The sequence below is a fragment of the Condylura cristata genome, unplaced genomic scaffold (genome assembly GCF_000260355.1).
Source record: "Condylura cristata isolate star-nosed mole 26May11 unplaced genomic scaffold, ConCri1.0 scaffold00015, whole genome shotgun sequence".
NCBI lineage: Eukaryota > Metazoa > Chordata > Mammalia > Eulipotyphla > Talpidae > Condylura > Condylura cristata.
The window spans coordinates 38,937,814-38,954,585 of record NW_004567116.1 but is presented as its reverse complement, the minus strand read 5'-3'; the positions used below and the strand labels follow the sequence as shown (position 1 = coordinate 38,954,585).

The window sequence follows — 16,772 nt, the reverse complement described above, 5'->3', positions numbered from 1 at the left end:
TGGCACATGGACACACTTGCCAATTTTACCTAACTGACCTTAAATGACTCTCATCAGGAAAACTGTCTCATTACTACTACTGAGTTAAAACTGATGAGAAGGGCTATTTTGCAAACCCTAGATGTGCTAACTTTATACGAGAGAGAAACCTGTGCAACAGTTAAAACAGAATGCTGTGTCTATACTCTTTGAATGTATCACACCTGTTAAAGCACATGCAACTTATATTTGGCCATTATGAGATACCTCCACCTTTTAACTGGTTAGACTTTTGGGGAGGGGAAATTTGAACTTGGTGACAAAATCTACTTCCAGGTCTTCTCCTTGGAATAGGATTTTCACTCTGTTGTTCTATCTACTGTCACTGCAATTTCTGGGCAATACTTAACATAAACATCACTTGGAAAGTCCATGAGACCCTCTGTCCTAGGAAAACTTCCTAGTATAGTATTTATCAGGTACTAAATTTTCTCTTGATATCTCTATTTCAGTTATAATGATATCTATGATGATATCTTTGATTCCTTTCTGATGAAGGAAAGGTAATAAGACATAAAAGGTAACAATAATATCCTTCAAGCGAAAATTAGAAGATTCAAGGGTAAAAGTCCTATATAATACAGAGTTCAAGGTCTCTAGCAATTCACCAATTTACCAGATTTATCTGGCTGGTTTGGAGAAGTCAAAGAATGAGTTCTAGAGAGTGGGCTGGAGATGGATTCTGAAGAATGGATAGGGAGACAGAAAGTATTGTATTCCAAGACAGATCTCCTTGGAGGAGAGACAATATTCTACTCATCTCTGGTTCTTTACCTTGTAGCACCAAAGTAAGTTCTAAATAAATATTTAATCTAATGAATACATTAGAACTGGACAAGTCTTAAGTGGAAGCAATGGCCAGTTCTATCAGTGGTTTTTACAAAACCATTTACCAACATGATTTTTATTTAACCAAAAACCAAATAAAATCTGTGAAAGGAACACATACCCATCCTCTTTGTTTCTGTCATTTTTATCTGCAACACAGAAAGTGAGTCTAGAGCTATGAAGTATCGGGGTAGAAAAGGTCTTAACGTTTCATTTAGCCTAAGCTTTCAACCCAAAGGCTGGAACAGCTACACAGGAATAAACAATAACTAATAAGGAGCTACTACAGCGTACTGGAAAATGGATTTGAGACAACTGAGCCAAGTCTGAAATGTTTAAAATCTTTTAAAGATTTTGCTCTTCCTATAAGTATTTTCACACATGATATTACAATGAAAACTTGGAAAGTGCACTCATTTCTATTCCTTTGAAATTAGTGCTTACGCTGATAATAAAGGAAAGATACAATCTAACATTCAAAAATAAAGACAATACAGATATGTGGGGTACCTCCACTCAATGGCATTCTCCAGAGACTTGAAGGTTTTAGGACGACCACGTAAGAAATTCTGCATGCTATTAAGTGCATCCATGGCTGTACCTAGATGTTAAACAAATTTTTTATCCATGGCATTTAACATATTGTGAGCAGTTACATTTATTTAGTCAACAGTTTTCATCTGCCCTCAAGGACAGAATAATTTCATAATGGCTGAGAGAAAAAAAGAGGCTGTTTAAGAAAATTCAGAAGACTGATGTGATAGCCAGCCTCCAGAATGTCTCTGATGATTTTTCCCTCCTGATGTTCAAGTGGTCACCCCACATCGAAATAGGGATAGTTTGTGTAAGCAACAGTGTGACTTCTGAAGCTAGGTTATAAAAAACATGGCAACTTCTCTTTAAATGTTAAATTAAATTATGGGACACAGAGACACTGATATGTTATGCAGTCATGAAAGATGTTTATGAAGAAATTTTATAACATGGAAAAATTATAAACAATATGAGGTATAGATAAAATGGGTGAAGATGGTCAAAGGGCACAAACTTCCTGCTATGAAATACCTAAGTCTTAGGGACATAATGAACAGTATAGTGACTATCTATACTTAATTATACTTTATTGCATACTTAAAAGTAAGATTTTTAAAGTTCTGTTCAAAAGAAAAAATTATAACTGTGTTTAGTAATGAATGCTAACTAGACATATTATAGTGCTCACTTATCAATATAAACATATATAATTATATTGTACAACTGAAGCTAATAGAATATTATATGCCAGTCATATTTCAATAAAAAATGCTTGGGCTATTTTTGCCACAAAATAACAGCAAAAGATATAAAAGGTAGAGGGACATATTTCAAGATAAGTAAAATCACTATATTAAAAGAAGAAAATAATAATCTACCATAGCAGTCTCTCAGAAGTCAAAGATTTTGATTTGATTGGCATCAAGAAAACTTACCTTCCACAACATCAATCATGCACAGACCCAGAAGGCTTGGGACCAGGTTGGATGAGGCCGTGTGGACTGCAATAGCACCACCCATGCTATGTCCAATCAGCATTATCGGAGGAGGGAGGTCCCCATACATTGCTTCAACCACATTACCAATGTCTCTGCAAGAAAGAAGAAAAGGCTAGGAATGCTCTCTGACAACACTATAAAAATCATTTTCTTTTCTAACTCTTCCTTTTGATTTGTAACTAAGAGTCCTAGTTACTAGTCTACCAGGCCATTTTGTAAATGTATCTAGGTACACCTCCCCCCGCCAATATATACACATAGCCACACATCTAACTCTTCTGAAAAATGACAGGTTAAGGACTAAGACCTCAAATTTTCTAATTTTCCTTTACATCACACTTTTACCATTCCACATGTTTAATACAATTGCCCAAGTATTAGATTCCTTTCATTTAAAATGTAAGATGAAACTATGTACATATTCTTTAATTCCTCTATGTCTCAGATTCCCTACATATACAAAACAGGAAAACAATTTTATTAAGCATTATAATGTAATCAAGTTTGGACTCAACAGATGAATTGTAGCTCCAGTTAATTTTTTACTATGTAGACTTGGATTATCTATTTAGACACTAAGTTTCATCTATAAAATGAAGATAAGCATATGACTATTTTGGATTGCTTGGAAGAATAAGACTGTGAATACATAACTACTTTAAAAGAGTAAAGTCCTACATAAATTTTAATTATTATTTACAATTTGTCATGTAAAGTTGTTTGAAGTATGAACAGCTCTGAGAAACCAGAAAGACATTCAGAGTTGTTTTATTGACTACTGTTCTAGTCTTTAATTATGGCAGTGGATTGGTTCTATAAAGTCAAATCCCAAAGCTTTGAAAATGAGAAATGAAGTATGAACCTTGGTTTTTATTTGCTTATAGAACTTCTTTGCTATAGCTATGGTTAAGTAAAGTGTGTTTCTACTGTCTTCTTTTGGGAGTGGCTGAGTCAGACAATTTCAAAGGACACTTTCATCTTGTTGAGAGATACTACATACATCTGAAGCACTCGCATAGTGTTAGCCAAATATATTAGGTATGAATGTAAGGACCCTCTCAAATACCATCTCTACAGTATTCCAAATGGCAGAAGTAAATATCATTAACTCTTTAAGAAATTAAAAAAATTTTTTAAAAAAGATTTATTTATTTATGCATACAAGAGCTGGGGTGTAGGCCGTGGGGGTAGGAGAGGCATAGAGAGATAAGAGGATTCATTAGAGATGGAGTGGGGAGTATGACCAATTTGTGATATTTCTTTCACAGGTTAATGAATTTGGGTATCACATGCTATTATTGCTTCAGTTATTTTCAGCAAGAATCCAACTTGTTGGCTCTTTTGATTCTTGGTAATCATCTTCATCTACTGTAAATAGTTCTAGTAATTTATTTTTAACTTTTGGTGCCAGTAATCAACTTACTGTTTCTCAGCTCCAATTCATCCTTCATTACATGCTCTGCAAAAGTTGATCTGAGGGCTTTTAATAGTTCACCTCTGCCAGGTGGCATGATGTTATATCAGAAGAGAAAGCAGGAATGCTAATATAGAATGAGGGTTTTGTTCCTAGTTCTTGTTCCTTCACTCTACAAAATCCTGTTGTTATACCTCTCTACAACACTTCCTGCAGCACATGTTGCTTCCCAAGTGCCTAATTCCTGGACATAGGTGGCTTCTCCAGCAGTCCATCGTCACCACTCCCAGTGGCTTCTCCCCTCCAGCTTTATTAATATAGCCAATTTTGGTAAGTATACATCTACACACATTTACTTACATATCAGTGTTATCAATACAATAAAAATAATACATATGCATCTTTTCCATATGTTCCCTTGCATCTCTTATATGCACTGTGGTAAGATTACTTAATATGAGCCCCACCTTATTAATAGACTTTCAAGTATACAATATCTTATCATTAACCAAAGGCACCATGTTGTACAGTAGAGCTCTGCAACCACCCACCGTATTTTTTTTTTTCAGATTGTCTCTTATGAGATGCTTCCCAGTCAACAGTTTCCCTTGTGCCCTAAAGGGCAGAATTCTGGCAAGTTCTGCCAATGTGGCATCAAAGTAACTTCCCTGCCTTCAGTAAGCCACAATCATGTCTTTTCCAAAAGAATCTAGACCCAACCTCTTCCATTAGTTTCCAGCTCAGTCCAAAAGGACAGCAAATGTTCTTCTTACATACAATATTCTTTCTTTTTGAAAATGTTTCCAATTTTACTGAAGTATTATTGATAAATAAAATTGTAATATGAAGCATACAATGTGTGATTTGATATACATATGGTTGAGTTAATCAACCCTATGTTTCTACTTTTAACTAGCCAATTACTCACTACAATCCTGTTACAGTCAATAAATCTTTATATTATTAAGCATTCTTGTACAAACTACTGTGAGATTTCTCTCTTCTGACTGGCCCAGACTGATACATTATTAGGCAATGTTTCCTTAAGGTCCTCAAGTAGAAAATCTTCGATTTCCTCTAGAATGTCAGCTGCATGGTACTTCGATGTATTTGTTTTTTGTTATCAGTTAAAAAACCTTTTAAATACTTAAAAATCATTCATAAATCTTACTATAGATCTTGCTAACAGCTTGAATTTTAGGTAGCCACTGCAGCTAAAGTTCAACCCCCAGGCAGGAAGGTGACCCACTTGGTATGTCAGACCCCTCCTGTCCTACCAGCTGCTGCTTCCCTCAGCAGTGTATTTAAGTTCATCTGCCTGTCTACTCCTCACTCTGTCTCTGGTGAATCCTCTCATCCCACACACCTCTGTATCCCAGTTCTTGTACACATAAATTACCTTATGGAACTTTGTCAAAAGATAAAATTCTCTGGCCCTCCCTGGTGGTGCTGTAGGTTGAAGCACAGCACTAAGCAGCTAAAGCCACTTCAGCATGGGTTCGATTCCCGCCTGCCCCGGAGGTGACCACATGGTGCGGGCAGACCTCTCCTGACCCGCCTGCTGCTCCCCTCAGCAGTATACTTCATCGATCTGCCTGTTCTGTTCCCCACTCTGTCTCCAGTGAAGCCTCTCACCGCCCCTGAGCCTCTGGCCTGTACCCCAGTTCTGTATGCACAAATAAATCTTTAAAAAAAAAAAAGATAAAATGCCGGGCCCTCCCTGGTAGCGCAGCGGGTTAAAGTACAGCACAAAGAAGCTTAAGCCACTTCCACATGAGTTCGATTCCCGCCTGCCCTGAAGGAGATCCACATGGCTAGGCAGACCTCTCCTGACCCGCCTGCTGCTCCCCTCAGCAGTGTACTTCGTCGATCTGCCTGTTCTATACCCCACTCTGTCTCTGGTGAATCCTCTCACCCTCCGCATCTCTGGCCTGTACCCCAGTTCTGTACAAATAAATAAATAAATCTTTAAAAAAAAATCTTTAAAAATTAAAGTGTGGGGTTTAAAAAAAAAGATAAAATGCCAAGGTTTTACTAGTAAAAGTACTAATTCAGCAGTCTGGAGAAAGGCCAATTATCTGTATTTTAATAATTTCTTAGGTGATTCTGATCAATGAACAGGTTTGGGAGCCATTTTATATGCTATATTCATCTTTTACTATGAGATCAGGGTATAATTAGTGATTCTTTAATACTCTGTTACTGTCTTCCTATGAAGTTAGATCAAGAATATGGGCAGGACACCTAAAGAACAACTCACAGGATCTACTGAATACTATTATCTTTCCAAATACAGGTTCTCAATAGTTCTCCAGATTCTATTCAACACAAGAAAACTGTTCAAAAGGTAACACAAACTACACTTAGAAGAATTTTCAAGTGCTTATGCAATGATCATCCCATTGACTATATGAAGATGAAGTCGTAAGGAAAGCACCAGAAGTAAAGAGAATAGTACAGTTTCTCTGTGTTAATAATAGTCTAACAATCTCACCAAGAGAATGATAGTTATACTATTATTATATTAATAATAATAAAGGAAATCTGGTCATGTATAAACAAAATTAAATTACTTACTTTGCCATTGTTTCTGCAGACAGGTCTTCAGAATTCTTGACTTTTGTTTCACCTAGAAAGATTATATGTTAAAAATAAAATTCCAAGGGTAGGAATTATAAAAGCAAAGTATTATCTTTTAAAAATCTCCTTTTGAACAATAAAATTGAGACTTAGCAAATATTTCCCACATTACAAATGTATCTTTATAGCTGGCTACCCTTGAGGGATAAATACAAAAGTATAGCAAAGATTGCCCATATTCCCTATATACCACCACATCAGAATTTGGTTACATTAAAGGATAATTCTTAGCTAAACATCAACAAATACATGTATGCATTTATTTCAAATAATAATTATAAGTGTTAGCAATCAGAACTCCCCCTAAAATGGCCAAATGGAAGAAACCAGGATATTTTATGGGCACATGGAAATTTGCATATTTAAGACTATTCAAAGGGCTTGAAAATATGTGACTGAGTCAATGACTACTTAAGAACTCCACTCACCATGACCTCGCAGATCCAAAGCCACAATCCTACATTGAACCCTACTAATGATTGCTGCCTAGGAATAAAAGGAAAAGCAATAAGATATAAGATACATCAGGATCAGCAAACATTTCCCCATTTTCAATGATAGCTTTGTTGAATGAACTGCTGTCAGAATCCAAGAAAGTCAAGAAAATACAAAGGCTTTCCCTTAAAAATTTTTTTTAATTTTTTTTTGGGGGGGTTTAGATACTGGTACCATCCCAAGTCCAAATCTGGCTTTCTATACCCAAATTTCTCTTAAATCTTAACTGTTCCAGCTTTTTATGAAGCAGAATCAAGTACCTCTAAGCAATTACTCTCTGTACTCTGCTATTACCTATGATTCCAGCCATATTCCTTGGTTTCCTTTTCCTTAGTGTGTAAGGAAAAATTCCTAGATAAAGACTGTGAGTCTGTTTATATCTTACCTCAGAATATCACACAAATGTGACATTCAGATCATGAATTAACCCTGTAAGGAATACAAGTCATGAAATCAAACAATGATTCACTTTAGATACAGTAAAAAGATTTTACCACAAGCTTACACACAACTCTGTACTACAGTTAAATTAGGATATATTGTGAAAGAAATCATAATAGCATGGAGAGATACAATTTAAGAAGTTTAAACAAACCTGGAATAATTAGAGAATCTCCTTCAACTGAATTAGATTATTTGATAATTAATACATCACAATTATAGTGTTTGTAAATGTCATCAATATTTTTTTAACTTTTAAGAACAAAATAGAAGAAATATCTAGTCTAAGCCCCACATTTTATGAGGGAATGAAGGTTTAAAGAAAATTGTTTGCTCAGGGTCACATAAGAAATTAGTTACCAATGTATATTTATAACACAAAACAAATCAAATTTCTTAGATCTGTAATATATGTATAACAGCTGATATAGGAACAAGCATGTGTTTCTGCTGCTCCTTTGTTCAAAAACATTCACACATACAATATGTGCTAGGCATAAATAAGCCCATGGTCTTTGTCTCCAAAAAAGTTCACAATCTAGTAAAGGAAGGTAAATGACTTGAGCCATGCTACTAAGGACTTGGAATATGGTTAGTACAAACTATTGGACGGAATATGGTTAGTACAATCTATTGGAGGACACTTGGCTAGAGACATGAAGAAGCCTTATATAGCTATAACCCAAGTAAGAGTAAGAAAGTAGCAAACATAACAAAAACCAATCATTTAATAAATGTTAAGTATATACCTATAAGTTCAAAAACTATTTCAGGCTTTAGAGAACAAAAAGGAATTAAGACAATATTCCTGTTCAAGGAATTCACAGACTAACAGAACATACAAGAAGTTGCTTTTATTTAATAACTGGTAATAACCACTGCCAGGAACAAAGGCTAATGTTTTAGCCTTCCTCAATTGCACAGGCATCTGGCTCCATGTATCTAATCTGCATTCCTGCTTGCTTCCATTTTTTTGTACTTCAGACTCTCTAATGATAAACAGAGAGAGGCTGTATCTACTTGACATAAACAAGAAGAGATAAAAATTTTCTTTTAAATAAGAATGCTGCTTGTCTCTTCCTCAGCAGTATCTTTCCTTGCTTTCCTGAGTTAAGGGTATTAGGAAGCTCTAAAACTGGCAGCATTGGGTGTACATCCTTTACTCCAGACCAGGATCTCAGTAATCAAAAGTTTACTTCCTGCAGCTCACAAGTATCATTAAAATATAAAGCACCATTTAAAAGAAAGAAACATTTTCTAAATATTTATTGGATATCTCCATGTGTCTAGAATTATAATAGACTGTGGAGGAAGCAATAAAGGATAGATAACTCTCTTTTCTAAAACACCTGAAAAAATGTCTGTTTATCCATTAACTTAGATTACTGAGATACTTTTTGACAAGGCACAGATTTCATCTCCCTCACCCCCAATCAAATATAAAATGTTTGAAGAATTAATGGGCTAAAGCCCACCCCAATTAAGAACACCTAGTAGGTGACCTTGAGTCTATAATGATAAATATTAGGAATTGAATTGTCCCTCACCTTCTTATATTAAGCCATATTTAAGCATATAAGGAAGAATTAGGCTAGCAAATTCGTCAAAAATCAAATAATGGGCCCTCCCTGGTGGTGCAATGGGTTAAAATATAGCACTATGAAGCTATCACAGCCACTGCAGCATGAGTTGATGCCCAGCAGGGGAGGTGACCCACATGGCACAGCAAACCTCTTCTGACCTTCCTGCTGCTCCCCTCAGCAGTGTACTTCATCAACCTGCCTGTTCTGCTCCCCACTCTGTCTCTCACTCCCCCATACCTTGGGCCTGTACCTCAGTTCTGTGTGTTTAAATAAATAAATCTTTAACAAAAAACACAAGGATTTCACCAAGATCAGTTGCTTGCTTACCGTGAATACAGCCCAGGAAAGGGCAGAATGACCTCCGCCATGTAGAAGAAGAAGAACTGGACCTTCTGAACCACTCTTGTAAACTCGAAAAGTGTATGAATAGTTAAGGAGAACATATCTAAGCTTTAGCTCATGGAAGTTTTTGATTAGAATACTCAACAGCACCAAATTATATGCATAACTGCAGGCTTCCAAACCTAACAGTTACTTAAAAAGAAGTTTCTCAGACTCCAAACCTCTGTTCTTGAAGCATCAATCCAATAAAGACCTTTTCTCAATGGAAAAAATTAACTCCCTTTGGCCCTAATGAGGTGCCTAACTGGTTTCTAAATGCTAAACCAGTTCAACTCATTTGATTCATGAAATATCCCCCTTGACTCTGAGGAGGTATATCAGTTTCACAAGTTAGGAGAAAAAGAAAAATATCAAATTTTCATTTACTTTCAGGAAGAAGACAAAACTTGCAAGCTGACCATAGATTTGAGTAATACTGTTGGAGAAGGCAGAGGAGAGAGGTCAAAACAGAAAAGGGAAGAACATAAGGGACTATGGTGGGATAACTATGGGGACTATACCCGAAGGGAGAAATCAGATATTATACAAAAATGAACAATGATATAAGAAATAAATTTTAAAAAGAGAGAGAAATCAGTTTCAGGATTATGATTCTTAAACCCTTCTCCATACATTGAAAAATTATAGCCAAGAAAGGTATGTAGAATAAATATGCAGACAGTATACCATGCTGTACAAGGAAGAAGTAGGGAGAAAAAATGAAACAAATAGCAGGAATAGAAAACATTTTAGAAAATGCTGGATTTCTATTTAGACATCATAAGCTTACTAATGAATAAGCCATTTTGCAAAGGATATATCCTTGCCAGTTTCATTCTCTACTTCTACATCTTCCATGGACTCAAAGTACTGACTCCAAGAAACAGGGGAGAAGTCCCGCTTTCTTCCAGGGCTAAGGAAAAAAAGAAAAAAGTTTTAAGTAAAAACAGTTATGCATGAAAAGATAAAATCTCGAGAAACAAATGTCAAATGTAAGTCTGAAATAAAAATAGCAAGGGAATTTTCTCTTAAAGATGAAAAGTTTTCATACATAAATCATTACTTAAAATGTGTTTTTAGAAGTTCAAAAATCAATCTAAGAGTAAAAATTTGGGAATTCAGGGAAAGCATTAGTATATTTTAATCACGAATATATTTCACTTGCTGGATCCCTCTGCTTTTGGATAGGTTCATACCTATCCTTTCAACACACATCTTCATCCCTTCTATAATCATTCTTGTGCTTCTTCATAACTATAATCCCTCACAATATTTCTTACCTATAGGTCATTTACCAAACAATCAATATAAACCTTCATAATAATCAATATTATGAGCATATAGGAATATACTTTAAGATATATACATATTTTCACACAGAAGTAAAATGACTTATTCAATATAATAAGCCTGTACTAGTGAAAAATTGGAAAAACTTAAACTTATTTATTAACATGTGACTGATTAAAGTAAATTGTGATACATAGAGACACAGTATTTAGTTGTAAAAGGAAGCAAGAAACTATATACTGATAAGATTCCTTATATATGGATGAGACATTGTTGAGTAAACCAACTGGATATATACATTCTACCATTTGGGTAAAAATAGGAAATACATATCTGCTAATACACATTTAGAGTATCTCTGGAAGGATGCTGATAAAACACTGATAACATATTGGGACGAAAGCTATGACTGAGAAATAAGAAAAACAATTTTCAATATACATCCCTTCTATCTTATGTTTTTGACCATATGTAATTTAAAATATTTTATATGTAAAACATCACTTCAAAACAAAAATAACCAATAAATGTCTACATATAAACTATAACTTCAACCTTGCATTTGACACAAGAGATAACCCTAAGTCTTCCGCTATTTCCACACCTAATTTTCTTCCTAGTGAAGGAAATTCAGCATTCTATCAGCAGCAAACATTACCTCCTGCCACACATCTCCCTGCCTATGTCATGTGCCAGTGGAGAATATGTAAAAGTATAAAAACAAACCCCTTTTAAGGACTTAAATTAATACAAAAGCACACCTGGTTGATCATAAAACTAGAAAGAATTACAATGGCAGTCAGAAGTGCATTCTTTAAACAGTTGACCAGGTTAATAGTTCTCAATCCAGGCAACAATAAAAATCACCTGGGACGCTTTTAAAACTACTGATGTTTGTATATTTTGTCCTCAAGAAATTGATTTAAATGGTCTGAGGTATGGCCTGGGCATTGAGAATTGAATACAAAGGTAGAGCATATGAGCTAGGATGACAAATTTCTTACAGTTCCTACTTCTTTCCTTTTACTTTCCATATAAATTCTTAACACTTAAGAGTAGAGAAAATTTGAATTACTTAAGCTTTTTCTGCCTAGGATTAATGAATGAAAAAAATACTATCTTGTAAAAGAAACTAATACATTTAGCATTTGTATTGTGAACTTGCTCAGTAAATTGGTAATCCTCTCTTTCTGATATAAAAATTAAACTTCAGCTTCAGCCTAGACCTAATTTTCAGTTTGCTGGTTGCACTTGAATTTCTATCAAAAAATTAAAATAGAACTTCTAAATTAACCACTCACAAATCCATCTATGCACATGCTAATTAGAGTGTAACAACCACAACCACAACATGGCATGCCAACCATGTTACAATGGATTCTAAAGATCCACACATAAATTTTTGATGTCTGCAACACTGGATAGCATCACAACAACAGTACTTAACATTTACTGCGCACAGCCAGCGGGGCATATTTCATTTAGTTTTCATAAAACTTTGAGTTATTTTATCTTCATTTCATAGGTGACAAAACAGATTTAAATATATAAAGTAACTTATCCAAGGTTATACAATTATTAAGTGGTAGGACATGATTCAAATCCAGTTCCATTACTCTTCAGAGTCTTTGTTCTTTACCCCAGATTGTATTAACTTCCAGGTTTTCTTTTTTTTCCTCTTTGGTAACTTACATGTTTCTGAAAAGTAGCGAGGCTTTCAGGGTGCATTTTCAGAGGGCTTTATTTTTTTCTGTTCAGTGTTTAATTGTGGCTGACTTACCCAAGTTGGCCATGCACCAACCAGTTGGTAAAAATTTACTTCCTCTAAACATAAAATGTTCTTAAGAGAACACACTCCACTTCTAATTTCTGTCATTAAAAAAAAAGTTCCAGGGCTTTTCCAATTTATACCACCATATGAGAATACCCATTGGTTAAGGAGTCAATTATCTATACCTCCAAAGGTTGTTCCTACTCCCACAGAAACTTCCTGGAATATTTTTAGCATCTTCATCTAAATACATAATTATTTATATGCTCCATGACTTCAAGTAATTTTGCAACCAATTTCAGACATTAAGTAGATCGCAAGGACCTTTTTATATTCTAGTCAGAAAGAATACTCTGTATTTAGGGATATAGCTTTGGTTCTTTTGAAAAATAGTTTATTTCTCTTCCTTTTATGTCTTGCAACTTTATGGTCATTTAAAGCCTGCGTAGGTTTCTTTTAATTATACTATTTAAGATTTATTAATTACTGATGTTGCCCCCATTAAGTTATAATGAAATAATTTTGAAGAAAAGAATGTTCAAAAGTTTAACAAGGATTGTCATACTTTTAAAATAAGGATTTATTCACCAAGAATCTACTATGTGTCTTCAGCTAGGACTGAGGTGGGATAATGGAAAATGCTGAGATAACTCTACAACTAAGGAGACAATGTATTTGCCCTCAAGAAACTGAGGGCAAATATATAATCATCTAAGCGAATATAACGAGTTAAGTTACAGCTAAAGTGTTGTGAATGCTCAAAGAAGGGAACAAAGACTACTTTCACCTTGGGAAACAAAGAGACTTCAAAGACAAGTAATACATTGTAGGGAAGACAGAATTTGGACTGATGGAAATGGAGAAGAGTAAGGAAGACATTTCAAGTCGAGAGGAATGAATAAAGATCCAGGTATGGTGCCTGTCATAGGAGACACCAATGAAAAACAAAACCAAAAAAAGTTAAGTAAAACAAGATGGGAAAAAGCTTTGAAGTTTTGAATAATTAAAAGAAGTGTATACAACCAAAAGCAGATAAATATAAAAAGGAATGTGGTTTTTTTCTGTTACCTGTGTGTGATGGGCTTGGATGGTATTGTAGGAAATGAAAAACCAGTCAGAAGTACACATTAAAATAATTTAAAGGGGGGCTCTCCCTGGTGGCATAGCAGGTTAAAGCCAGCACGAAGAAGCTAAAGCCCACTTTAGCATGAGTTTGATTCCCGCCCCGGAGGTGACCCACAAGGCATGGCAGATCTCTCCTGACCTACCCACTGCTCCCCTCAGCAGTATACTTCGTCAATCGGCCTGTTCTGTTCCCCACTCTGTCTCTGGTGAATCCTATCACCACCCCTGCACCTCTGGCCTGTACTCTGATTCTGTATGCATAAATAAATAAATAAATAAATGATTTAAAATCATTTAAATCAGTGTGGTAAAAGGTTAAAAAGCAGACTTGATTCTGTAAAAAAAAAAAAAACACTGCAATATCCTGTTTTAACAGAGATGGTGATCTAGACTGGCAATGTAATTTAAAAGTAGGACGAGGGGCCTTTAAAAAAAACAAACAATTGGCCCTCCCTGGTGGCGCAGCGGGTTAAAGCACAGCACTGAGAATCTGAAGCCACTTCCACATGAGTTCGATTCCCGCCTGCCGCCTGCCCCGGAGGAGACCACATGGCGTGGCAGACCTCTCCTGACCCGCCCACTGCTTCCCTCAGCAGTGTACTTCGTCGATCTGCCTGTTCTGCTCCCCACTCTGTCTCTGGTGAAGCTTCTCACCGCCCCTGAGCCTCTGGCCTGTACCCCACTTCTGTATGCACAAATAAATAAATAAATCTTAAAAAAAAAAAAAAAAACAATTAACAAAGCTCAGTAACACTCAAGATATGGAGGGTGACCGGCAGAATCAAAGCCAATTCTACATTTTGAACTAAGAGAGAGATGAATTATCAAGTCCTACAATTTGTAAATAAAAATCTACTTTTGGAAGTAAATGTATATAGACCTTTTGATGTAAGAATAACATTTATTTCAAACCTAACAAACTAAATACATAATTTCCTCTCATTGCTGTACCAAAGGAAGGACTTTGACAGAGAGGGAACAAAATGACACTGTCACAAAAGAAATATGGCTTCTGTTTAAACCATGTGAAACAATGTGTTTAGGCACCCTTAATTATTACTGAAGATCTTGTTCAGAATTTGATGAGTGCCATGAACCCTCCTCACTAGAAAAAGTGCACGGGCACTCACATGCACACACACACACACACACACACACTTTTGGTGGCTTCAATAAATTCATCTATAAATCCCGAATTAAGAAGAACCTTGCTCTATACCTTGACCTTAGTTTCAACAACATTTTTCAGCAGAAAGCAGAAAAACTGAGACATGGAGATACTGCATCTTTAATAGTTCCTAAACCAGTATTCATTTTCTATTTGCTACTAAAGATTTGTTTTCATAAAACAGTTCTAGTTTTATTAATTGACCTTGGGTACTTAATTTCTCTAATTCTGAGTTTCCTCAGGTGAGATACGGTTATAGTAACAATTTTACGGGGGGTCATTATGAAGATTAAAGTAGACACCCTCCCTAGTAGTTACTCCCAAATCAGCCTTTTCTATTTTTAACATAGAACTAGTCACTTTCTAAAATTAGTCTGTTCCTGTATTTTTAATCTTCCAGTCACTCCACCTAAATTACCACTATTGTGAGATCCATTAGCACAAGAACATTCTTCATTTGTTCATCAATGTACTTTAGAATCTGACATATTGATAAATATCTACTGACAATATAAAATGAGCTACTACTATTATTAGGCTTTGAGACTGACTAATAAACAAAAACCTCCTTACAGAATCTTGCTAAGGTCTCCAGTAAAAGGAAATGGGACAATACACTGCTATACTAATCAAGCACGGTGCAAGCAGGAGTAGACAGAGTGATCAAACAGAATGAGAGTCCAGACATAAACTCTAATAATTATAGTCAATAGAATTACAACAGTGGAGCCAAGAAAATTTACTGTAGAGCGAATAGGCTTTCCAACAAATGGTGTCGGGACAACTGAATATCCTATGTGAAAGTATGACTCGGACCCTTGCCATACACTATACATATAATTAAATCAAAATGGGTCATAAATTTAAATATAAGCACTTAGACTATAAAACGATGAGAGGAAAACTCTCAGGTAAATCTTTGTGATCTTGGGTTAGGCAACAATTTGTTAGGGCAGAAAATGCAAAAATGACAAGTTTTAGGAAATGACTTCCATCGACATTTTTAATTTTTCAATAAAACTACATAGATTTTTTACAGTAGACCTGGTACAACTTAGCTCTGTTTAAATTTCATTTCCAGTAATACAAGTTTTGTGAGCAAGTTAATCTCTGTGCTTCAAGTTCCTCAACTGTAAGCTTTGAAAGCAGGTACATCTCTCCCCCTTATGACCTAGGGGAATGTAACTGAGTGATGGGAAAGGGATTTCATCCAGTTGTAGATTTATCACTGAACATATCTTCTCTAAGAATTTCATCTTTACTCACAGAAAAAGGATGAAATAACCTCTTCATGCAATTTCTTTCCCTTTTCCTCTGTAATATCCCAAGTCCCTAAATACAGGTAACCACCATATAAATTCTCCAAAAGTATGCTATTAAATTGTGACTTTTCCTCCTATTAACCTTCTGATGTTAATTTTTACATACAATCAGCATTAGAAGAACCCAGTTAGAAGGAAATTTCCTCCTGTGCCCTAATATATGATAGCAAAAAGCACAGGGAAAAAAATAGATAAATTAGCCTTTTGGCCAGAACTAACACCTTCCCCAAAATTGCCAAAATGATGACCACAGAGAGGCATAGGCTATATATTCTCTATACCTTTTAGAAAACATGAAGTTGTTCCTTTGGTGACATATATGTGAATCTATAAGAAACAAGATGTTGCTGACATCAAGGGAATGGACACTGTTCAAAAAGGAATGTCCCACAAATGTTACCATGGCAAAAACAGAAGAGTCTATAGTTACCTAGCATGTAGTTGGCATTCTTGAAAACAAACAACGGCCAGAATCTTGTCAAGAGAATTTATGTTTGTATTGAGCATATGAAGCACTCTAAGAGCTGTGATAGCTTCCTGAAATGTGTGAAAGAAAATGATCAGAAAAAAAAAGGAAGCCAAAGAGAAAGAGGTTTAACTGTGTGTCTGTCTGCTGCACCCAGAAAAGTACTTTGTGAGAATCAATGGAAAGGAACCTGAGCTGCTGGAACACATTTCCTATGAATCCATGTCTTGACAGGTTTGGAAAAGATAATAAAAGACTACCAAACTAAGGCCCTCCC

The 16,772-nt window shown here is 35.4% G+C and overlaps 1 protein-coding gene across 1 annotated transcript in view; it reads right to left on the bottom strand.

Moving 5' to 3' along the window:
• PPME1 (protein phosphatase methylesterase 1) overlaps positions 1-16,772 on the bottom strand; it is a 49,041-nt gene that overhangs the window by 15,303 nt on the left and 16,966 nt on the right. Inside the window, exons 2-7 of the mRNA XM_004683197.1 lie at positions 10,173-10,266; positions 9,300-9,392; positions 6,882-6,939; positions 6,391-6,442; positions 2,337-2,491; positions 1,378-1,468 (exon numbers count right to left, since the gene is read on the bottom strand). Coding sequence (XP_004683254.1) covers positions 1,378-1,468; positions 2,337-2,491; positions 6,391-6,442; positions 6,882-6,939; positions 9,300-9,392; positions 10,173-10,266 — 543 coding nt within the window. The remainder of the gene's footprint in view (positions 1-1,377; positions 1,469-2,336; positions 2,492-6,390; positions 6,443-6,881; positions 6,940-9,299; positions 9,393-10,172; positions 10,267-16,772) is intronic.